The 24,474-nt window shown below is 41.1% G+C and overlaps 1 protein-coding gene across 6 annotated transcripts in view; it reads right to left on the bottom strand.

The window, feature by feature from the left end:
• Window positions 1-24,474, bottom strand: part of DYNC1I1 (dynein cytoplasmic 1 intermediate chain 1) — a 186,907-nt gene that overhangs the window by 48,902 nt on the left and 113,531 nt on the right. For all 6 annotated transcript variants that reach the window (XM_054273283.1, XM_054273284.1, XM_054273287.1 and 3 more), the window contains exons 9-10: window positions 24,185-24,284; window positions 19,407-19,532 (exon numbers count right to left, since the gene is read on the bottom strand). In XM_054273283.1, coding sequence (XP_054129258.1) covers window positions 19,407-19,532; window positions 24,185-24,284 — 226 coding nt within the window. The remainder of the gene's footprint in view (window positions 1-19,406; window positions 19,533-24,184; window positions 24,285-24,474) is intronic.

Raw genomic sequence — 24,474 nt, 5'->3', positions numbered from 1 at the left:
GTTATCTTTGTATATTTTCTTTAGCTGGGGATGCTTAGGAGCCAGGCCGGTGTGATGGGTATCCTGGCTACCTGGTAGAGTGCCCCACAAGCCAGTATGGAGATTGTTATCTATCCCAACTACCACTTTTCAATGTCTTTAAAATAATACAACAGCTGAATCTTCAAGGGAACAGTCCCCAGACCTTCATATGCCTACAAGCTTCAGCCAAGAGCAAGAAGCAGTAACTCCTTCAAGTCTTCCATGTTCTTCTTAAATAATATATTTAATTGGCCTGGATGTTATGTCTTTATTTTATGCAAATCTTTTTTTATATTTTAATGACTGGATATTTTGAAGTATTGGTATTCCTATCTGGGAACAGACTTTACCTGCTGACAAAAGGTTAACTAAATTACCATATTTCATTTGCATAAAAGCATGGCAGACATTTCAGTAAACTTTGTTGAATTCGGAACACTGGAGCTGCCAAGCTGAACTAGACCCAGTGTCTACCTAGGTAATGGCCCTGTCTCTGGGAGATGTGCATGGGGTTGTAAAACCTTTAACTTGGGCAGATGTGTTGCCTCTTTTTCCTACTGCTCCTCATGAGGATTTCCAGTGGCTAGAGACTGATTTGAACTCACAAGAGACTTGAAACCCCTTCTGATAAGGCTAGAATTAATTATGCTAACTCTTGATGCCTATAACTAGGTTATAAAGAATAAAGTAAAATGGGAAGTTTAAACAGTTTTTACTGAATTAATGTGGCTGCCTAATATCAACTGTTTAAAGCCAGATTATATGCTAAGTGAACTTAATAGACACACTTACAGCATACAGCAGTATATTCATTACTGGGGTTTTTTGACCTTGATAAGCTAATCAAGACAATGAAAAAAGCTGCAATTACCTTTTTTCTTCCCCACTCTCTCTGGATACTCCTGGCTTTTCACTTGACATCTTTATACTTTCCCCTCTTGACTAACACTTCTGCATACATTTCTCTTTTGTTATATGGTCTAGCATCTAAGGACTAGACAATTAGTGTACATAAATGCCTATTTTAGTCTGTAAAAAGTCCCTATTTTAGTCTGTATCTAATTGCTTGAGCAGAGCAATTCCATTTTGGTCAGTCATCACCATGAGAGGTAGCTTCCAAACACCATTTCCAAAGGACCTAGCTTTACAGAAAAGAAACTCTACCCCTAAGGAACAGGATGTTGGTACTGTTAAGAGGGATTAAGACTCAGCTACACTGCAGCTGCCATCCAGTTTCCACAGATTTCCCCCACACTATAATTAAAACGACCCTACAGCACATGTTCTACATTTTATCTCTTTGTTTAATGGCTTCGTGAGTTGTTTTAATCAACCCCTCTCATTCCTTATAACTAAGCTGACAGATATTCTTACATGAAGTGAAATAGCCAGATGATTTTAAAATAGTACAGCTCCACCACTGGGTACACCCCACAGCAGCTACAAGGCTCCACATGTATTTTAAGAAACCCCAATTCAAACAGCCATTCCACAACAAAGTTCCCAAGTTTGTCCCAAACAAACTTGGGAGACTCTGAAGCAGGGCAAAGAAGCCAAGTGGACAGTGTATTTTTAAAAGTTCTGCTTTCATGGTTAGCATGTTTTTGCATTTAGAATGCCAGAATACAGTTGAATGGTCAGGATATAAACTGCTAAAGTGTGTTTTTCATAAAGTTCAAAAATAACCTACAGACATGACACGGACTTGAGCTCTCTGCAGTGCTTCTAGTTTTACATCTCCCTCCAAAGCAGCTTGCAGTCTTCAAAAGGTGAAATGTTCACATCTTTTTAATTATGTCAGTATTATTTTTCTATCCAATAAAAAATTCTGTCAAATATTAGAATTTAACAATTTAAGGACTCCATTCCATAGCACTTAATGCAGTGATTATTGTCTTAAAATTAATGGCAGTACTCAGATGAGTAAGGGCTGTAAGATTAAGCCCATTCATTTAACAACTTGAAAAGCATTCATTTCTTAGTCTTAATGGGAGAGAGTGGCTGACAGGTCTCCAGTCTGTCTGAACAGCTCTGTGCTCAAGGACAGCAGCAGAAACCATTCCCTGTAAGCCTCTTCTGCCCCCAGGCTGCCTCTTGTTTGCCTGTTCAAGTAGTCTTGCTCCTCTGAAACAGCTTTGCCACCGACTTCAAAGGGGGAGGAACCAGCACATGGTCAGGTTTTTAAAATAACAGCATATCCTTGGTTGCACTCCTGCCACACCCTTCTAGGGAAATCTCATGGCACTTTCCAATAGCAATGGTAAAGCTCCCCAGTTTTTCAGTTAGGGACATTTTATACTGTAGGTGCTTAGTTACCTGTGGCAGAGGACAGAAGCAGCTAGTTTCACAGTATATGGCAACAGCACGTAAATAAATTTTTAAGAAGGAATTCCACACGGAGTTTAGTGTTCACAGCAGAGAAGCAGCATTTAAGGCCAGGAGATTCCCAGCATTATCTTTTTATGGGTGCCACAAAGCATCAGTCTGAGCAACTGTCGGGACCCACAAGAGACAGGCAAAATCAGAGTGTCTGGTCATCTGCATTCCTCTGAATTGCACTGTGCACTGAATCACTTCAGTATTTATTTCAGCCTAGTGCTCAGGTGTTTTCTCCCTCTGTGCAAATACAGCCTACTGGGTTTTGCTTTTTCTGTCTCTCCTTAGCTTTCTCAATGCCCTTACTAAAGTATTTCTGGTGCTTCTGGCTTTATGATCTTCCACTCAGATGTTGTACTCCCAGCGGGGCCGCAATACTGGTGCTGCTGCCTCATCCCCTGTGCATGCTCTGCCTCCAAGGGCCAGAGGGGGAAACCTGAGTTAGTTCCATGCAGAGCACTGCCCAAGCATGAGAGAGCTCAGGCTGCTAAACCTGGGGATTTTGCCGGGCAAACAGGCAATCCTGGTTCTCAAATGCTAAAGCTTCTGCTCCCAGCTGCTGCAAGTACTGCACTGAAAACATAATTAAGAAACAAATCATGAGATGTCCATTTGTTACAGCAAAGAGAGGGCTGGGCCTCATAAACAGAAGTGCTGCCCAGGCCTTGGAGAGGGCTGCAGTTGTGGGGAGGAAGGCAGCACCCTTTGCCCCCTGCCTTGGTGTGGGGTCAGGTCATCTCAGCCCGTGGGGAGGAGTACTGTGGAGCACGGCTCCACATGATACCCTTTTGTTCATCAGTCCTGCTCTGTCTCCCTGCTCCTTCCCTCTCTCCTTCCCCACTAAAGCACTGATCCAAACAGGCCCCCAGCCCTCTTCAAGTGGCTGGCAAAGCTGTTTTTTATTTTAGAAGCTTAATACAGCCCAGATTTGGATTAATTATGGCATATCCCGCCAACCACAGGTACACGTGCTTGGGACAGACAGACATTTAGCTTCTCCCTACTGAGAAGCCTGACCTCAGTACCCACATGTGATGTGTGCAAGGCCCTGGAGACTCAGCTGTCTCTGCTCATGTCCTTACGCTCTGATGGCACTCTGCCCAGCCACCAGTCAAACAAGTTCACAAAGGCCTGGGTGCTAAATAATAATAACTCTCCATAGGCAGTGACTACTGCCTTCAGCCAGACCTCTTCTGCAGGAAACCACCCCCGGAGCCAGCATTGCCATACTGGTGCCATATGCCTACGCCTGACACCAGATGTATCTCAAAACAATACTTTGTCAGTGGGAAGAAGCAATCTGAGGAGTTCACAGGGATTTCTAGGCTCCAGAAGACCAGGTTATATTGCAGCAGGCTCTCAGGAAGCTCCTGGGTGGATTTTCTAGCCGAGCACATGCATGTGAAAAAGCACTACCATCAGTGGCATGCTGCTGTGGGTCACTGTGACACAGGCAACTGCAGGCAATGAAATCAACTGCAGCTGAGTTCATAGAATCATAGAATATGCTGAGCTGGAAGCGACCCATCAGGATCATCGAGTCCAACTCCTGCACAGGACCCATTAAGCCTCCCCATGTGCTGAGAGCCTTGTCCAAACACTTCTTGAACTCTGTCAGGCTTGGTGCTGTAAGACTTTCCTGGGCAAGCTTGTTTCAGTGCTGAACTGCCTTCTGAGTGAAAAACCTTCTTCTGATATCCAACATAAATTCCTCCTGATGCAGTTTCATGCCTTTTCCTTGAGTTCTGTCACTGGTTACCACAGAGAAGAGATCAGTACCTGTCCCTCCTCTACCCCTCATTAGGAAGTTGTTACTGCCACATGACCTCAGCTGCTCCTCATATGGCTTCCCCCCACACCCTTCAGCATCCTCATGGTCTTCCTTTGGGCACCTTCTAACAGCTTAATGTCTTTTTTATATTGTGACACCCAAAATGTTCACACATTATTCAAGGTGAGGCCGTCCCAGAGCAGAGCAGGACAATCCCCTCCCTTGCCTGGCTGGTGATTCTGTGCCTGATGCACCCCAGGACACAGCTGGGCCTCTTGCTGAAGTGGCAGATCCTTTTCTGTGCTTGAGGGATTGAAAGTGGAGGGACAAAGCTGTGGTAGTGCTCCTTAGCTAAAACCATTAAAAGGTGCCGTACTCAGAGTCCTTCATCCATAGGAACTGAAGAACGGGGACTGAATCACTGATCACTTATGTCTGCACTCCTGAGGAACAAATAAATAAAGAGGAAGGCCAGAAGTACACAAGCAACTTACTCATAACCTTTTGTTCTCAGTCCTGCTCATCAAGAGCAGCATTTACAGAGTCTAAGCACTCACAATCCCTCTGAGAGCTGCCCAACCTTCTTCTGACCAGGCAGTCAGGAGACCTTTTCATTCCTCCATTGCTATACACACATATATCTGGTCCCCTACGTCATAGGGATGATATAGTTCAACTGCAAATGTGGATTAAAACCATCATCTAGAAATAAACCAGAAACTGAATTATTAAATAAAGCCATTTTTTCATGACCAGTCATGGACTGAGAATAATAATGGAAAGTGGCAGTATCAGATCTGAGCACTTTCTCTGATTTAGGGACATTTCTCTGGTTTTCCATCGCAAAAGGTGTGAGATATCTTGAAAGAGGCAACTTTAGGTGACTTTGCTTTGGCTACTGAGATACCTGGTGCTGTACACTGAAATAGAGCCTGTGCTCCTTCCAAGAGTCCTGTTTGTTTTTAGTACCTGCTATTGTGAGTTTGGATATTTCTGTGTTTCATATAACTGTCTAAGTATAATTAGTAGTAATAAGAAAACAGAAGACAGAATAGCAACAGAATTACAGCTGGTTTTGAAATTAAATTTGAAAAGGAAGTTAAAATATGATTTATGCGTACAAAAACCTGTACCAAAGAGGTAACCTCTTAATTCTAAAAGCTTCAAATTCTAAGACTTCTGCTCCCCTCCAACTGTCTTCCTATTAAACTATGAAACAACATCTGAAAGATTTTGTGCTGGAGATTATTTGCTGTACCATACAAGATTCGTCTCTACTAAAAATAAAATAAAAGCAGTTGACATCCTTCACATATTAAAAAAAAAATAAATAAAAGCCAACAAACACTTCTTCAAACCAAATGTCAGAACTCTGTTTAATTAAAAAAAGGAAGTTTATACTTGGTTATGGTGTGTGTCGACATCTACCCCTTTGATTTACAAGAGTATGGACGGGAAAGAACAGATTGCTTTATTCAAGAGAAAGAAAGGAGGGAGGGGGCCCAGTGTGACAGGAAAGAGTGTAGGCTGTATTAACTTCAGTGCTTGTTAAAACATGAAGGATTAATGGCAGAAAGGGAGGGAAGAATTGTGAATGTCTCCAGTTTAGGATCTTCAAAAATGTTTGGGGATTCTAAGAATGTCTCACCAGACCACATGAAAGCTGTTCAGAGAGACTCAGCCACACGACTGCTCTAAATCCAAAGCTGGTATTGCTCCACTTATACCATCAAACCAATGGAGCTGAAATATAGCCACAAATTAAATTTATTTTTATTGAAAAAGTACTAAGTCCTTAAAAATAAGGAAAAGAGTATGTCAGGAAATGCAGCCTTTCTTAGCAGAGTTTACAGGGTAGGTAGCTCTGGCATCTAACCTCAGTGCTGACATGTGAGTATTGCAGTAGAATGAGACACTCTGCCCAAGTCTGCAGAAAGGCAATATCCAGCCTTATGACTTCATTTTAAATAGAGCAGAAAGCTGGAGCTTTCTGCTTTCATCTCTGTAACTGCAGGTTCAGCCCATGTAACTACAGGAGAAAAATAATCAGGAGAAAAGTTCACAAGCTGCCTTTGCAAATGGGAATCTACACTTCAGGCCTTCTGCAAAGGGCATTTGCTGTTATTATTAATTCAGCAGGGTCATGGTGACTTGGAAAAACAGCAAAACTGCTTGCTGTATTGCAAATGCATATAATCCTGACACTTCTCAAATTTGATATGGGGAGATCCTGTGTGCCTTTATCCATGACTGCAGCAAGGAGTCAATTCAGTAACCCTGAATTACTCCACACACATGCAGTGAGAATACCATCTTTGCTGAGCATCATACTGTCTTTGTTAGACTGATGATGAGATGATTAAAGCCTGGAGAAATAAGGAGTAATTTCATAGCAACAGCACATCAAAATAAAGTTTTATTTCCCCCCAGCTTCTTAGATGCTAAGTACCCAAATATGTTTGTTTTCTCTGATTAGGACCTGGCTGCTTATCAGATCTCAGGGTCAAACAATTAATGTCTGTGTGCTTGCATGCTGGAGAAGCAAACACTTCCTTGGTTTATCTATTTTATTTAGGTCATGATAGTCTACAGTTATTCACAAGCACTCTTAAAAGTTTTGATTGAATTATTGACAAGTTTGAAGTGATGGGTCTTCACCACCCTCACAGGCCTGGAGCCTGAGGGCGTGTGTCTCTGGGTGGAGCACAGAGACCTTCTGCCATCCCCGCTCATTCCACAGGCTAGCCACAATTTGGAGCAGATGGTGAGTGTCAGCTTGGCAGTCTGGCATGCAGCTTGCAGGCAGCAGGGCTCATGCTTTGGCTGCTTTCAGCTCAGCATTAGCCAAAGGCTTCTGGACCAGAGCTGCTATACATGTAGGGTCATGGTGTCACTGCCTGCCGCCGCTGCTAACTATAGCTGCAAGTTTTGTGGCACAGAGACTACTTTATTATGATGGGCTTGTAACAAAATCCCTACTAAAACATCTCAGTCTGATGAAGGCCTCTAGAATTGAGCAAATAATAGCATTACCTGAAAAACTTACTTGGTGCAATGGTTAGAAATGCCAGATAAGCATATTATTTTAAGCACTGCAAATGAAATCAGATCTAGAAAGGCACATACTCAAAACATCATGCAAACCAAAGCCTTCTGTAAGTGTTGCAGTTAGCCAAGTCCTAAAGCATCTCTGAAGGTGAAGCCACTTCTATATAGCAATTACCTGGGGAACCTGGCTGTGAGGTACAAATCCAGGAATTTTGGTCACTCTTCCTGAGTTACTTCCGCATATTATCTCTTGGATATTATCTGATATAGAACATAGGTGCAATCTTGGCAGTCAGCCCCATGCTCATAAAGTACCCCAGCCATTTGTCTAAACACTTAAGCTTCGTAATGCTGCACATTTGTCCAGGCAGAACCTCCTTCCTGCTGGAAGCAGGACCAGGCCTCAGGAGTGAGGTTTAAGAGTCCCTGTCCAGAGGTGTTCCCATCTAACACTATGCAGAAGCAGAAGAAATCCCCCAGAGACTGAGCTTAGGCTGGGATTTTGGTGTCCTGGACTCTCCTCCTCACAGTGAAAGCACAACAGATAATCACTTGATGGCAAGTCCTGGAAATACCAGAGTCAGACTTTAGAGAGCCCACAGAGGTCTCAAATTCCAGATCTGGAGAACAGGAATAGAAACACGAGTTATTCTCATGCTCTGGGGATGGTTTTGTGGTTTCTATGGCAGCAGTTCCTCAAACCAATGCATCTGATCAACCAAACTAAGTGAAGCCACTGATGAATTAGAAACCAGTACAGATGCTGCAAGAACAATTATCTACAACTCAGCCTGTGAAGTTGGGTGTAGTAGTCACAGCTGCTTGTAAGAGAGTCACAGATAATTCTCAAATGTAGCACTGAATCCAAACCCCCACAAGAAATGCAAAGGCCATGAAAACCAAAGCACAGTCAGAAGATCAAACATATTGAACCAAGAGCACTTTAAAGTCCCAGATGAAGAAAGAACTTAGTAAGTCCATCTTTTCTCAGAAGTCCATGAACTTAATTGTAATTAATTCTTCTAAGTTCTCCATTATTTTAATGACTCAAAAGCCTGCTTACAGCCAAGCAAATTGGTAAGTGCTTTCCTAAACAAGCAATTTTTAAATTCAGGCCTTCTGAAAGGAAGGTCCTCATTCTGTGAGGAAAGAAGGACACCCTCATGTTCAGATGGTCCTGGGAAGACTCCATAGACTTAGAGACAGTCTCAACCTAGCACTCTTCCACATCAATATCAAACAGGGAAGGGAAAACAAGTATGAGCTGTCAGAGACAAACTCACTGAATTATCAGTGTTGGGAGGCACATCTAGAGATTGTCTAGTCCAAGCCCTTGGTCAGAGCAGGGTCAGCAGGAGCAGATTGCTGTTGACTGTGTGTGGCTGGGTTTTGACTGTCTCCATGGATGGAGACCCCCATCATCAGCTCGTGTTGAGTTTCTCATCAACTAACACCCCCAAGTCCTTCCCCACAGGGCTGCTCTCAATCCCTTCTCAGTCCAGCCTGTATTTGTGCTTATTGCCTCTCCCCAGGTGCAGGACCTTGCACTTGGCCTTGTTGAACCTCATGAGACTCTCATGACCCACCTCTCAAGCCCATGGAAGTCCCTCTGGATGGCATCACTTCCCTCCAGTGTGCCAGCTGAGCCACACAGCCTGGTGTGGTCAGTGAACATGCTGAGGGTGCTTCAGTCCCACTGTCCACATGTCTGATAAAGATGTTAAACAGTGCTGGTCCCAACCCTGACACCTGAGACACCATTTGTCCCTGGCCACCCCTTGGACACTGAGCCATTGACCACAACTCTTTGAGTGCAACCATCCAGCCAATTCCTTATTCACCAAGTGTTCCATCCATCAAATCCATGTCTCTCCAGTTCAGAGACAAGGGTGTTGTGCAAGACAAGGTGAAATGCTCTGCATGAGTCCCGGCAGATGATGTCAGTCATATTAAGACTAATAGACTTTTATATTTGCCCAAATCCATCACTTCCACAGATGTACCTTTTATAAGCAGTGTCACTGTGTAATTGGAAATAACTGAAAATAATTGAAAATTAATTTAACATTGCACATAGATGTGGAGATTGAGAGACTTAGAGGCACAAATAAACAGCTATCTAGTGGAAACACAGAAGATACCACAGGCAAGTCTGTATTTAAGAATGAGGGTGGAAACATTAATTATTTTCACACTGTTCGTTTCTCCTACAGTAAATTACTGTAGAGTAATTTACACTCTCATTCTAGTATCAGTAGCCTGATTCTGCACCCATAGAGCATTAGGAAGCAGCTAAGATCACAGAGGAATAAAGGAAACCCATTATAGACAATTTTTAATTCCCCTTCCTCCAAGAAAACCTTAGTTTTCTTAAATTTCGCATCCTGCTTTTGTCACCTGCAAGGCTATGCTCCCTGGTTTCTGCAATTTTTTCCATAAGTAGTCTTGTAGAGGAGGAAGGGTTGAGATAAATGTTCTCCAGTCTCAGGGTGAAGCCTCAGAACACTAAATTAGCATAGTTACACCGTCTACGATTGCTGACTCTGGAGTATCAGAGGACGACTTCTTGCTCAAAAACCAGCACCCCTGGGTCATTCACTCACAACAGTGATGGGACGTTTCACAATGCATCCTTATCCTACCAGGAAGAATGGATTTATCCCAGAAAACTCAAGTCAGTAGTTCTGCACTACTCCAATCCAAATTTGGCTTAGTAAATTTATTTAATAGACCAATAGATGCAAACATGAGATAGCAAATGTTAAGCATGTTTTTCTCTCCATGAAATGACTGGTGATTTAGTATATGTTCAAGAACAATATAGAACTGAAGTGGGATTGATATTTTTCTTAACTACAAAAAACCCGAAGTGTTATAAGAGCAATCAAATTAATTAATCACAGGTCCTAACACACTGGCACATTTTGTCACAGCAATTATGAAAACTCTCTGATCTCTCCAATATGACAAATTGTTAAAAGCATATTGCTTCTTCTATTTAGGACATTTGCTTGTCATTTTATGCTGAAATAAATGTACTTTAACTTTTCTTTCTCTTTGCCCTATGGGAAACATCTTCCAAGGATAATATCAGTATCTCAGGCACGTGGCATGTGCTTCTCCTTTCCCTTTGTGGGAAGCCAGGAGTGCTAATCATCATTAAATCAATGTTGTCCACATACAAAAGTTCTTTTTAAGGAAGTACTTGTCAGTCATTCAGCCATGGGGGCAGAGGGTGGAAAACTGTTGATTTTAGACTTAAGGCAGTGGACAGTTGTATCCTGGGCTGTAATGATGGATTCCTTGGTTTCTGGGGCCTTTTACAGCAATTTAGAAGAGTAACTGTTTTATATTTTGTGCCAGGTAACACAAAAAGAGGCTTCACTCCTCACATAGAGCTCCCACAGAGACAAAAATCATGAGGTGAAATAATTTTCTTGAATTTGGACCAAATGTACTCTTCATTGCAAGTAGTTTGCACTGAGAACAGTTACATAACCCAAACAGAAAAGTCATGCCTATGGCTGTTTATCCATCATTTGCAGTGCAGCTAGGGAATTGCATGGTATTTTACATCCTTTATGGAAAAAAATTTGGTGCAAGGATCTCAGTGACTTATTGATTTCACATCTGATCCTGCACTTCTTTTTCACCTAAAACCCTTTTAGCAAGGGGAGTTTCAAATATACAAAAAATATTTAAAATGTAGTGTTCATATCAGCAAAGGAAAATTGGGTTATTTTTTCTCTTCCTTCCTCTTTACACTAGGTTATGTCGAAATGTAACCAAATCAACAACTTCTAAACTATAAAACAACTCCAGGAACAATTGCAGCATTGAGTGATTTTTTTTTCTCTGCAATTTTGGGATAGTGTGACAAATCTGCATTTTTTTATCAACGGAGATTTTCAAAGTTGAACGAATAATGTCATGTGTTTGTAAGTATCAATAATCTAAGCCATCTGCAAAGGAATGGTTTTGCAAAGGCATCTCTTTCAGGACACTGTGGATTTTGTCACTGCTTGAGGTTTTGGCAAAGCATCAATATCACTATAATTTTCTCCTATGAAATATAGTTTTTTACAGAGTTTTTTTACAGAGTTTTTTTTTTCCCTTAGCTAGCTAAAGTTTAAAAATATTGCATGTCTAACTCAGCAAAGTCAAAAGTTAGGCATTCACTGAATTGCATATTAGATGCCAGTAATTCAGAAAGGTATTCAAGTTATCAGTAAAATAAAGAAACTTAAAAAAAAATTTGAATGCTCACTGTATCAAGTAGCCAACATATTCTTTATATTTGGTCTGAAAGGAAGACTGTGGAACTTAAGGAAGAGAAACAGCATCTTTAAGTACAGGTTCATTACAAATCCCTATTTTCACACTTGCAAAGAGCACAATGCTATTGCTAGTAGTGACAGTGTGTCATTTAAGTGTATGATACCTACCCCCTCCAAAAAAGGCTTAGATGTGAGAACTGCCTGAAATTTTCTATCCAAGACAAGCAAAATTATCACTTCCTAATTATTTGATTCATAATTGAAATCTCAGTTTCAAATGAGGAAGATGATCTGTGTTAAGTCTTGCTCTAAGCAAAGGAGCATTCTCTTGCTAGCAGATTTTGTATGTATAAACACAGTTCTCAAATAATTCAGAATGTTAACTACTAATAGGGGAACTACACCCACCTTTTGTAATAGCAGTCATTTCACAGACTGACATGGCTACAATTATTTTGTTATACAAACTGGCTTGTTGGGTGTGTCACTCTTCAGGGTTCTGTACAAGGCAGCAAGAGATCCAAGTCATCCTGGAAAAATCAACTTACAAAGGGTTTGCAAAGATGCAGTTAAAACCCAAGGGAAGGTATGCAACTTCGTGACATCCCTTTAGTCTAAATAATGATGTTTGTTTGCTCTCTGACCTTGCCTGGAAGAAGGTTTCCTTCTCTCACTCTTGAAAAAAAATATAATGATTTGAGTTTTGTGGAAATTAATCAGGTTTAAGAGATTTTAGGAGTGAAAGGTGAAGGGCTATGTAGAAAACATGGCATACTTGGTTTTGAAGTGCAGGTGTTAGTGGATTCCATGCTAACAGCTGTGGCACTTCAGCAGTAAAGCAGGACTGGTGATTTTGGGACTGGCTAAGACATTGTGGCACCCGAGCCAGAATATGCATTTTCACATTTTCAGTGCCTTTTCTGTCCTCCCCCAATTTAAATGTCTTTGACAGGAGACAGGAGACCATGGGGTCCCCTTTGTCCCCCACTACAAATCTGCTGCATGCAGGTCTCTTCTCTCAGCTAAGACACTAAAATAATTTCCAAGTACTACACTTAGCCTTCAGATGTGTGAGTTAACTTCTGCTGACTCACACACAATCTCCCCACAAGTATTGGGGCACTAATCTTAGGCCAAATGATAGATATTTCTAATCAACAAAGGCTAGAAGTAGTGTAGCCTCCAATGGGAGGAGCAAAAAACCACAAGTGGTATCAGCTGAAGACAGAGGGAAGAATCCAAAACCAAAGCCTAAGAGACAAGATGTGGGCTCTTGCTTACTGACATCTACATGGCACAAACTGTTCTCTGTATTTCCACATTCCAAACAAACGTGGCAGAGGACAGAAGTTTTGAAACAGGAACAGAGTAAGCATGTCTTTCTATCACAAGCTGTAGCTAAAACTCTTATTCTCCCCCAGTCATATAGTTAGAACTTCCCCCAAAATGTAATTCAAAATGGCACAACTATGCACCTGCATTAATTATTACAGTGTGCAGATAACCATGCAGGCACAAATGTAAGAGCAACAGTGTCCCAAAGAAAAGGCACAGCAGAGCTTACACAGCTCCACCAAGATCATCCTACCGATGATGCACAGCAAGAAACAAAACTGAAATTAAGAGAAAACCTTTATCTCTGAAGAAGCCCCCCCTTGGTATGATTTGCAACATTTGGGTCTGTGTTACAGAAGTCAGCAACAAATTTGGGAGCCTGGGTGCTGAGGTATTCCCACTGTGACAGCTGTCTCAGAATCTTCACAGGCAGACAGTCAGAGGCCCAATTACCAGTGAACTACTATAAAAAAAGCAGGAATCTGATTCATGTTTAGGATCATAGGGTCATGGGGAAACTCAGGCTGGAAAAAACTTTCTCTTCCAAAGAAGAGGTTTGTGGTTTTTTGGGAAAATTTGCAGTCAGCTCAGAACCGTATGTCTTCTTTGACATTTACAGCCCTTTAAAGACTGATCACAGGTACCCTCTCTCACAAGAAACTGAGGAGTTAGGTAAGTCAGCTTTGGAATTGGACATGCTGGATTTTTTAATTGATTTTACTTGGGAAAGGTTGTGAAGCTTAGAGAGAGTTCCGGGTCTTTCATTTCTTGTACATCTCTGAAGACCTGAATCCTTGCTTGAAACTTAGCACTTACAAGGTGAGGAAATTTTTGTGGAAAAGCACCAATATAATTAGAAGAGAAAATTTTCTTCATTTTTTAAGTGTTCCAACCATACTTTCTGGACTTTCCTAAATTTCTTGTAGTATTTTTTTCTTTAGAAGCTGTGGAGGGACTGAGCTCTAGTCTGGCTGCCACAGAGAAGGAAACTCAAGGACAAGAGGAAAAGGAGGATATTAGTCATTCAGGCTTTTACCTCAGCCTGTTCCACACACAAGTCTTGTGGATTTGGGCACCCAGCACCTTTAGAAGGCAGGCTGCTGGAGCAAAAGGCACATCTGAAGGAATCTGTGTTGATTTTGAAAGAGCAGACAACAACAAAGAAACCAGATCAGGAAAAAAATAAGGCAACTCTGGCCAATATCAGCCACTAAATATAGCCTTTCACTTACCTCAATGCATCTAATTCTAAGATATGCATTTATGACTCCATCCATTTAGTTGAAAAGGGAAAGACCACACCAGGATAAGCAATGAAGAGTGGTCAAACACATAACTTAATGGCAGTGTATGGAAGCCACTACAAAAAAGCTAGGGGAGAATGAAACATTTTGTGGTGCAGCTGAGTAGCTGATTTCTGTACCCAATCCACCAATATTTTCCAAGCGTGGACATCTTTTCTTGAAATTAAAATAGAAAACACAAATCCCCTTTCCCACAAAAAACCTGACAGTTTAGTAAAAAGATGGAACTAACCAAGTAAATCTGACTGCATAGCATTTTAGGAAAAGGACAGAAATAGCTGCAGCTATTGAAAGTGATATACTGCTGAAATATTTTTGTGATTATACTAAAAGTTGATCTGACTCCTTGAAAGAACTCTTAAATGGTTACTGCTTCCTCAAATAAAAGCTACTTCATATGTGCTCTTCTGCTTTAAAAATACACTGACTGTAGTTGCTTCTAAGTGTCAGATCTGTACTTCTGACTGCCCTTTTCAGACATTTGGAAAAGACATAGCTGACAAAGAGGAAATTAGAAGATCAGGAAATAATCCACAATAAATCAAAAGACCATCAATGCAGTAATATTTTTTTCTGTTATGATTAGATTGTGTGTAGTAAAACAGAATTCTTTACTTCCCAGTAGCAATGCAGAGTCCTCCGAATCAGAAAGTACATTCAATTTGGTTTATTTGCACAAAACTAATATCTTTAGCTGTCTTCCTCGTCCACCCCTCCTCTCCTGAAATAATGGATGTTTGAGGCTGAGATCCAGACACCTCAACCAACTTTAATAACCCCTCTTCAGTTCCAGAAGAAAGGAAATGGTTTGTAATACCCTCAAGTCCCTTAGGTAACTGATTATTTCTTTTCCTAGTGACTTCTGTCTCTTCAGTTCAGCTCTAACCCAAAAGCTATGAGATTTGATAGAAGAGCAGTGCTGTACACATGCTAATAGGCCCTGCTGAAAGAAGGGGTGCAAAGCTCAGACCATTATCTGCTAGCCCATCTACTGCAAACTGTGAGTTCTATTTGCCTCACTTGTCCAGATATGTTGTTGCAAAGTTTCAGATACTTCTTCAGGTGATTCTGACTTAGAAAGCTTAGATCAGACCACCATGAAACAGAAACAACATCAGGGGCAGAGATGATGAGTAGTACAATCCTCATAATTAATGGGTAATGCAGATTTTTATTTGTATGTTCAAGGAAAAGACATATAAAGAACATAAAAGCACTTTCTGAAAAAGACACAAATATGGAAAAACATGGTTGGTGCTACTCTATCAAGCAATGGTACAGGAGGGAATGTTCACATACAAGGCCAGCCCTGTGCACTGCAGAAATCCATACAGGATTGAGCATGTGTGGAGTCAGGTCATCAAGAAATGAGATACTACTTTTGTTTTTGTGACCCCCACCTAAACACAAAACAGCAGTAGCTGGGAGAAGCAATGTGAACCACTGCTTAAAATTCTCCCAACTAAACCAAGGGAGACTCAAGGTGATTTCCATGTTGTTCCTGGAATTCATTCCATCTCTGGATACTGCCAAACTAACCCAACTAGGGCTGACTCATCTGCATGGTTTCATAAAGTACTTCTGAAAGGCATGTGTCTTGCCTTTGGAATGCTCTGGATCATACCAAGAGTATGTGATGCTCCAGCATGGGGGAGGAGGACATCCCTGACTCTTCCTACAAAGATATTCCCAGTCTGCACTCTGCAGTATTAACTGCATGCTCAATTTATTTCTCACTACCTAAGGAAAGCACTGAGCATTCATTCCTTTGGCAGATGATATCATCTTCCCATTCCAGTTTTGCTTCTGAAACAGCAAATTTTGCTTGCATAGGAAAACAAATGAACAAATTGCCCAATCCCTCATTCTTCCCTGTTTTCCTATTTCTAACATTGTGGTAAAGAAATGTACGATGAGCTACAGAGGAAAAAATCTGGGAGTCACAGCTAAAATACTGTCAGCACATAAGCAGAAATATAAAAACCCAAAGAAGGGCAAAAATAAAACACATAGAAGAAAAAAACCAATTCCATGGGAGGTAAGAGTAGAAGCCATCAGGACTATTTTAGAAAGCATCTGATGGAGCACATAGCAGTACACATGAATTAATGAGTAAGTATGTCTACTTGGCTAATTGTAACTTTTCCTTTAAGGAGTGTTAACTAAAATTGAACCCAGTATTTGTACACAACACATTGTAGAGCTATGAAATTTACTACTATTTAAATTGTATTAATGAGACAACAACTTAAAATGACTTTAAATTGGGTAAGAATTTAATATTTACAGAATACAGCACCCCTCACATTTCAGGAGTGAAATCAAATGTTTTGCTGACTGGAGTTAGGCAAAAACATCATTGCCAGTAGATTTTTACATCATGGTCTGTCATGGCTGAACTTTAGCTGAAGCCCCTTGGTTCTGGCAACTTTCAGCATTTCACATTCTCCTATCTAAGATTAATAACAGTCTCAGAAAGAGGTAAAGAACATAAAGAAATTCCACAGTAGGCATCTAGATAATATATCAGGAAAGTCAAAGTCAGGAAAAGATTAAGGGTCCTAACTTCAAGAATTTACCAAATGTGCACAATTGGTATCTGAAGTTTTCCCTGCTGCAACTCCAGCCAGCTCTTTAGCTGTCCAGAGATGCCTCACAGATCTCTCTCTATTGATGTTAGCAGAACTCCTGAGGTGAAATTTCTTAGAAGTTTCTCAGAAATGCCTTCATAAACCCATTTAGTGATTTGGCTTCTCAGAAGTGGCTTGCAAAACCTCATAGACAGTCACACCTGAAATGAGTTTCTACTTCCTTGTGTCTTGCTCTCTGAGCCCCAAGAATTGAAAGGCAAAAGGTATATTAGTCAGCATCTTGTAGGATTTATTGAGACCACTTTTTATAGAAAGTCATTGGGAAGAAAAATAGAGGCCTATTGGGGAAATACACTGTATTTCCCCAACAAATTTCCACAATAAAAGTACTGGATTTGGCCTTTCTGGGCAACCCAGCTATAACAGTAAGGTGTGTGTTCATCTCTAGCTGTTGGTCTGGACTGTTGTAAGGTCATTTATTTGATGAAACAAAATTGGGCCTATCTCTCAGAAGGCCTAGAGAAATAACAGAATCAAGACTGAATAAGAGAATGTTTCTCTAGCAAAATGGTAATATAAATGATATGGGGTTGACTAATTATACAGTTAGTTTCCACTAACAGAATAATGTGATGATCTATAGAACTGAAATCCAGAGCATGAGCTAAGATATTACTCTTTTCTTATTTTCCATCTGAGTCAGTTACAACAAAACCTGTGTTCAAGAGACCAAGTTGCATACTTTTTGCTTCCCCATTTAATCCCATGTGGGTTTCCCCATCTGATCTGAAGATAAGCAGAAGATACTCCACATCAAAAGCCCTATAATGATGGTTCAAAGACAGATCCAACTCATAATGGATTTATAACGCAAATTATCTATGGTCAGTTTGAAAGGAAAATAAATATTTCCCATGGGCAGAACTGATATTCTTTTGCTGAAAGAGAGTGAATCCAGGATACATGTGCAAGCACAGTGTCATATATGTCTCTCAATTCACAGGTTTCAAGGCTCCAGTTCTAAAAGAGAGCACATCCAACAATGTGAGGATTAGACAGAAGCTCAGCCATGCCAAATCCCTGGCCACCACTTACTTTGTCCTGTGTGTGTTTTTCTAGTGAAGAGTGTGGCCTGTCTCATTGCTTTCAATGCAGTAAGTCATACCTCTTTTGTTTAAGTGCATCTAGACAGAACTTTAATGGAACAAATGATGTCTTTAGTCAATCTTCCTCTGTCTGCACAGGAGGGATACCCTGAATCTGGTCATTATCTTGCAAAATAAATCTAGTTTAAGGATTATCCTTCCTAGAAATGTCATATCTTCTCTTGGAAGTTTTATTCAAACCATTAAGCTGCATGCGTATCATAGAAGAATCTGAACAAGGGATCTGAGCTAAGACCTTAAGCAGTCTGAAAGGCCAGTGCCAATTTGGCATTGGCTGCCAAATATGATACCCAGGAAAACACAAGTCCTCTTTCAAAGGTAATAGACACACACACACACACACATATATATGCATATTTATGTATATAAATCTGTATAGCATATTTGCAGGCCTAAACTCCTTGTGAAGTTGTTTTTCAGTATAGCAAATTAGAAAAATATGCCCAGAATTAAAGGTTACTTAATCGGGTTGAAGCAGCAACTTCAATTCCAGCAACTCCCTCCCACTATGTTACATCTGATAATGTACCCAAGTCCAAACATAAACTTAGTTCAAAAAGATGTTTGGTTCTCAAATGTAAAATGACACTTAGCTTACACAATTAGCCAGGTAATACATATCCTTCCAAGAGAAGCAATTTTTACCACAGAATTATCTGCGTTTTACTAATCTCTGATTGTTAAGTTTTACTTGCTGAAACTTTTCCATATGGCTTTTTGAATACCACTGTCCTGTATTTAATTACCACAGAGGGATATTAATGAAGAGGTTTGAAATTTGGCCCAAGCCCTGTTCCACAGTTTGGACAGTTTGATGGAGATAGAGGCAGTGAGCTGAACACTTCTGTCAATAGAGGCTGTGCCATTTCACACATAAAAGCAGTGGCAAAAGAACAACAAACAGACATACAGAAATAAAACACTTAACTATTTTTGAATTGTCCATAAACTTCTAAGCCAGCATAATTTTAAAGTAGCACTGAGTGAAGTGAAACACTACTTTGCTGACTTAAAGGACAGTCAAACTGACTGACCTAAAGGAATTGGTGGAGTAGTTCTTGAAATCGACACCATTTTGATTAGGCTGGAAGACAGACACGTGTCCAAAAAAGCAAAGTTTACTACCCAATTTTAAAGGCAAAACATGATATTGAGCAGAACCAAGGCAAGGGTGGGCAGCTTGAGTACAGAGGATGCAAGGAAGTTAACGTGGGTGGGAAAGCATGTGTTACTGCCTGCATGAGGAAGTGGTACACCACAGTTACTTCATAAGTGTGAGGGATTTATGAACTAAATCTCCTAGGGACTGTTTCAAATAGACAAAGAATGACATGCAGCTCTGACAGGCTTTTGTTTGAGAAGGCTGGTTGCCTTCCAAAAACACTGGGCTGTCACTTGTACTTTTACTAAATATGCCAATTTTTAACCGTAATGTTTTCATATAATCAGTGGGGAGATGCACCATGTAGTAAACTGTTTTGTCTAAAGCATAAAATCAATGGTTTCCTCTGCCTTACCTGACAATGGAACACATATTCTGGTGTAGTTTTCTTGAACTTCATGTTCCACACCAAGGCCACCCCATCAGGCTCATGTGGAGCATCTTCATTATTGTTATAAGATGCAACCATCAATTCAGGGTACTAGAAAGGAAAAGAAAATGCAAATAAAATAACATGGATAATGAAAAGCCTACACAAAATCATATCAGACAGAAATAATCTACAGTAAATGTGCAATATCTGGTTTTAATTAAAATAAATGCTAGTTCAATCATATTATTCTGCTTCATTTTGGTTTTACATTTTACTCATTCCTAACATCCTTAAAGCCCCTGATACTTGCTCTCTATCAGTTATTCTAAAATATCACAAAGGCAATGTTATTTTCTGCAGGTAATTCTTAAGAAAAGACAACTAGCAAAATATTTATAAAGGGAATGAAAAGGAAGGAGGAAGAAAAATTTGAAAGCTTGAATAATTTTAATATATTTGCTCAACATGTCTTCAGGGACAAACTGTCTTAATTGACTGATAATAAAACACTATGACCATAGGGTTGACTAGCTTTTATTCTGAAATTCACTTTTTTTTCAGCATTCCTGAAAACTATTCTTTCTTATTTCATTATGCACTCTAATTCACTTATGCACAGAATCAACTTGAAAGCTCTTCTTGATGATTCAAATGGCAAACAAAACATTTTCTTCACAGAAGCTCAATTTTGCAAGATGCTGAGGTCATCTTGTAAAGCACAGAGTGACCTTGAATTCCACTGACTCAGTAGGATTGATGCAATAAGCACTCTAAAAACAGAGCCACACTTTTTTGTATACCCATTATCCCCTGTTGTATAGAAGTAGATATGCAGCACCCATAATAATTTGCTTTGTTTATATATACCTATCTATATATACATAATATTATAAATGAAAAATCAGAATTTCACACTGTCTTGATGACCTTGCATCATTTTAAAACACTGTAAGAAGTAATAATTTACCCACAAAACATCAATCACTTTCTGTCTATGTAGTAACTGCTAGTTGTTCACTCTCACATGTTTGACACAAGGCACCTCTGGTAACCTCTGTCCTTCCCTCTGAGTATTTGCCTATTTAGAGGGATAAGGCAGTGGACATTATGGCATGTCCAGAGAAAAGCACGTGGCTTCTGCAGACCAACGAGTCAGCAGCTCGAGTTGTGCAAGACCTACACTCTCCTCTTGTAAATTAGAAATGCTTTCCCTCAAAATTTCTCAGTATCTGCAAATTATTGTCACTTTTTGTCTTTCCCAGGTAAATTCCTACCAAACCATCCGCCACTTTACAGGAGAACAGTGCAGCTGGTAGGAAGCAGGACAAAGAAACTCTCTTTTGGGAGTTGTGAATTTGGTTCAAAGGCACTTTAACAGTTAATAAAACCCCAAACCACCACCCTTCCTATCGTTATTATTGGGGTCTGAACCTCTCTGCTCTCAAAATCCATTTGGAGGAAATGCACACAGCTGTAACTTCTGCCACCAGCAGCTGTTGCTTCCCACATTCTGTACGCTTCCATGGATAATAGATCACAGAGCTGATGATTTTCCTACTCAAGCTCATTGCTCTGAGTGAACCTGGACCCATGTGTGGAGGAGTCAGCAATGACACATGGACACCACAGCCTGGCCCTTTCCCATTTTAAGGAAACTCTGACTAGATTGTACCTACATCCCTTCAGACCCTGGCTGCTGGCACAGCTTGTAAGGACAATTTAACACCCAATTCACTTGCATGGAATTTAAAGGAAGCAGTAGACCAACCAGTCCCTCATCAAGACCCAAGGGGCACTTGAAGGTGAATTAATCCCACACCTGAGATGCCACCTCTCTGGACACAGTTGTGCCAGCCTTGCCCTCAACTGCTCTCATTCATCTCTCCTCTCTCACTCCTGCAACACGGCTTACAACCACTTCTGAACAGCAAGCTCAGCTTCTCCTTTGAACCTTTTCATCCCACGCTGGCCCATGGCCAAGTAAACAGAGTGTGCAGCAGGCTCTTGACAGGGCATCACGCTGTGGCTGAGCAGGTTGGGGACCATTCACGCGAGTGCCTGAGCCTGCAGCCACACAGGGGCAGAAACACGGGCAGGGAGAAGAAACAAGCCCTCCTGCCAGCATGACTACAGCCAGCTAGCGTGTGTGGCTAGACCCAAAGCACCAATTTTGAAGCACTTTGGGGCTGGTTCATGCTCCTGGGAAGTTTAGTGGGCATGGTTGGCAGCATGTCTGGCTATAAACAGACACTGACTCAAATCCTGCTGGTCTATTGTCAGGTTTTGCAATCAGCTTATGTATTTGACTGGAAACACAGTTTAAAGTTTAAGCAGATGCTGGGGTCATACCTAGATGAGGCTTTTTGACTCTTAAAAAAACAGAGCTGAATGCAGTACCCTAAATCCTCTCTGGCACTGCACACTCCAATGCCCCACTCAAGCTACTTCCATTTACACAGTTTCAGTCCTCACCGGGTGCCCAGATGTCCTGCAAATGAAAGCAACATAGAAATGGTGCTGTGCAAAACCTCCTTCGAGGCTGCTGCCTGAGGGTCCAGAAAGACATATCATTATCTCTGAGACTATGATTTTCTTGACTTTAAGTTAGCTCCCATGGACAGAGTAAGGTGCTATAATTCTTCATGTTTAGTCTCAGTCAATCGGGCCTTTCCCTGAGATCCTTAAGCACCTAAGCCATTTTCCTGTTGCTCTGTGAAAGAATCAAGGGGCTAGAGGGTTAACTTGAATGGTATGAATGATCCCACATGTTTGAGACTGTATTCTACATGTGACTGGGAACAGACGAACTTGTTTAATCAATGCATCAATGTCCTTTCTTTGATTAAGCTTCTATTTGCCTCCAGGCTGTTTCGCAGCAGCAGTTTTATCACAGAAAATTGAGCAATGTGTTCTGCGGTTCCCATGATTATTCAAGTTATTCTTTGGCACAGTGGACACTGCCATGTCCTGGAGCATGTGTGAGCAGCAGAGCTAGTGGTTAGGTGAAATACCTCTGTCTGGCTCCAGCTCTTGTCTCATGCATACCACTCAAAGCAGGAAGGAGAGGAGGCAACTCCGTACTCCCAAGCTATTGTAGGGCAGCATGCAGAAGCCCCCCACATGGAGAAGCCCCTGCTGGGGTGCCAGGGAGCTGAGCATGAGGAGTTAACAAAGAGGAAGGCAGGAGGGGCCACCCTGGAACAAAGAGGTGGGAAGCAGAACATGCCTTCAAGCCCCAGGGGCTGAACAATTACATTTGGCAGTGCTCTTCTGAGGCGGCTTTTTTTCTTGCTGCCCTGGGAATACAGTAAGAGCTGCCTGTTAGGAAAATATCAGATAAGAATTCCATGTAATTTCCAGCCCCTGAACAAGTGAACAACCTAAGATAAGTGTTTCCTCAGGCTTATATTTGATTTCTGTGGAAATCCATATGTGCTTAAAGGCCACCCACATCACAATAGTGCATACCTGTTGCTAGGCTGATATTTTGTATGAAAGCAAAGGTATAAATCCTTCATTTCACACGTGGAGTGCAAGCTGGCTATTACAAGAAGCTTGTCTGCAACTGGCTGTTGTGCACCACCCAGATGTGCTCAGCCTAGCAGCTGTGCTCGCTGGGACCCCCTGATTCTTCTCCTCTCTGCAGCCTCCTGTGCAGGCAGCTGCCACCTTGCCTGGGAAGTGCCCAGAGGGATGGAAGCAGCTCTGTGGTCACTTCAAGGGAAAAGAGAGAAGCATGGATGGAAGTCCCCGTGCTTCTTATCCCGTGGCATGCCTGAGGCTGGGTTTGTGCTTGCATTTGTGAACTCAATGTCCTCTTGGAGTAGTTTTGTTAAATGTGTATGGTGGATTTAGGAGCAGAGTCTCCTTGGTTCTCTCCCCAAGGAAACCACATGCTTTGCTCCAGGCCAGATCCTAGGAACAGGCTAACAATGATGAAACAGGACAAGGGGAGCTGGAGTAAAACTGGAACCAATTTCATTTAACAGGACCTGTGATGATGTCTGATAATCCCAGCTCTCCAAACAAAGTAACTAATTAAACTGGTTTCTGCACTTTGCTAATGTGATTGCATTGGTTTTGGAGAGCTTAAGCAAGTCTATCATCATTTTTATTTTCCAATGACAATGCTTTGCATGTAGAGAAACTGGGTACATTCCAGGCATGCTGCCTTAGCATGACCCAGAGCAGCTGCAGCCTCCTCTTCCATCACTTGAAGAGAGGATCCAGCAGTTTTTGAAGGACCTATTTTCAATCTTTTTAAATTGTTCAGATACTTTCACATTTTAAATTTTAGTATATTAGAAAAATTAATTTTATTTCTCACCATTTTTAAAGATTTCATGTAATATGCATACATCTACTATGTATACATATTATATTTAGTAAATTAATTTTAGTTAGTTTAATTTTAAACCTTTTGTCCTTAAAAAAATTTCCATTTTTGGCTGAAGCAGTGAAAGGGGGAGGAAAAGTAAAGGCTTAATCTTGGTAGGTTTGTTAACTTAGGGTTTTCACACAACATCCCGATTTTGAAGACCAAGTAACATATACAAAAAAACAAAAAAAAAAAGACAGCTTCTATATCATCCACCACCCTTCTTCACAGAGAAAAGTGCTTTCACTCATACAGGGCCTTGCTGTTCTCTCAAAAATAACATCCTGCTCTGCATAAAGAAGAGCAAACAGAGGCTGCCCATAAGTTTTATAGGGAGAAGTGGAAGTGATATGGAAACACATGTCCCAGCTCCACATCTTACCTGAAGAGACCAATCCATGCAGGTGACGACACGATGCTTTGACCAGTGCTCATCATAGAACTGCCGGTTAAAGGAGAGGTTGGCTCCTGCTTGAACATCTCTGTGTGAATTCAAACAAAGCGACAGATTTTCAGGTACCAGGGTTCAAATGCTGTGAAAAGCAGTGCAAAAGTTTTTGACTGCTTCTCAGATCTCTGCTCAGCCTGGGGGAGTCTGCCACCTTGATTTAATTTCTCTCACTGACTGTCTGGCTGAAAATGATGCAACAAGGAACAAATTTTAGGTCTGTT

The sequence above is a fragment of the Melozone crissalis genome, unplaced genomic scaffold (assembly GCF_028551555.1).
Source record: "Melozone crissalis strain CALT ecotype California unplaced genomic scaffold, PUWL_Pcris_2 ptg000016l_1, whole genome shotgun sequence".
Classification (NCBI taxonomy): Eukaryota; Metazoa; Chordata; class Aves; order Passeriformes; family Passerellidae; genus Melozone; species Melozone crissalis.
This window is presented reverse-complemented; position numbering and strand designations above follow the sequence as displayed.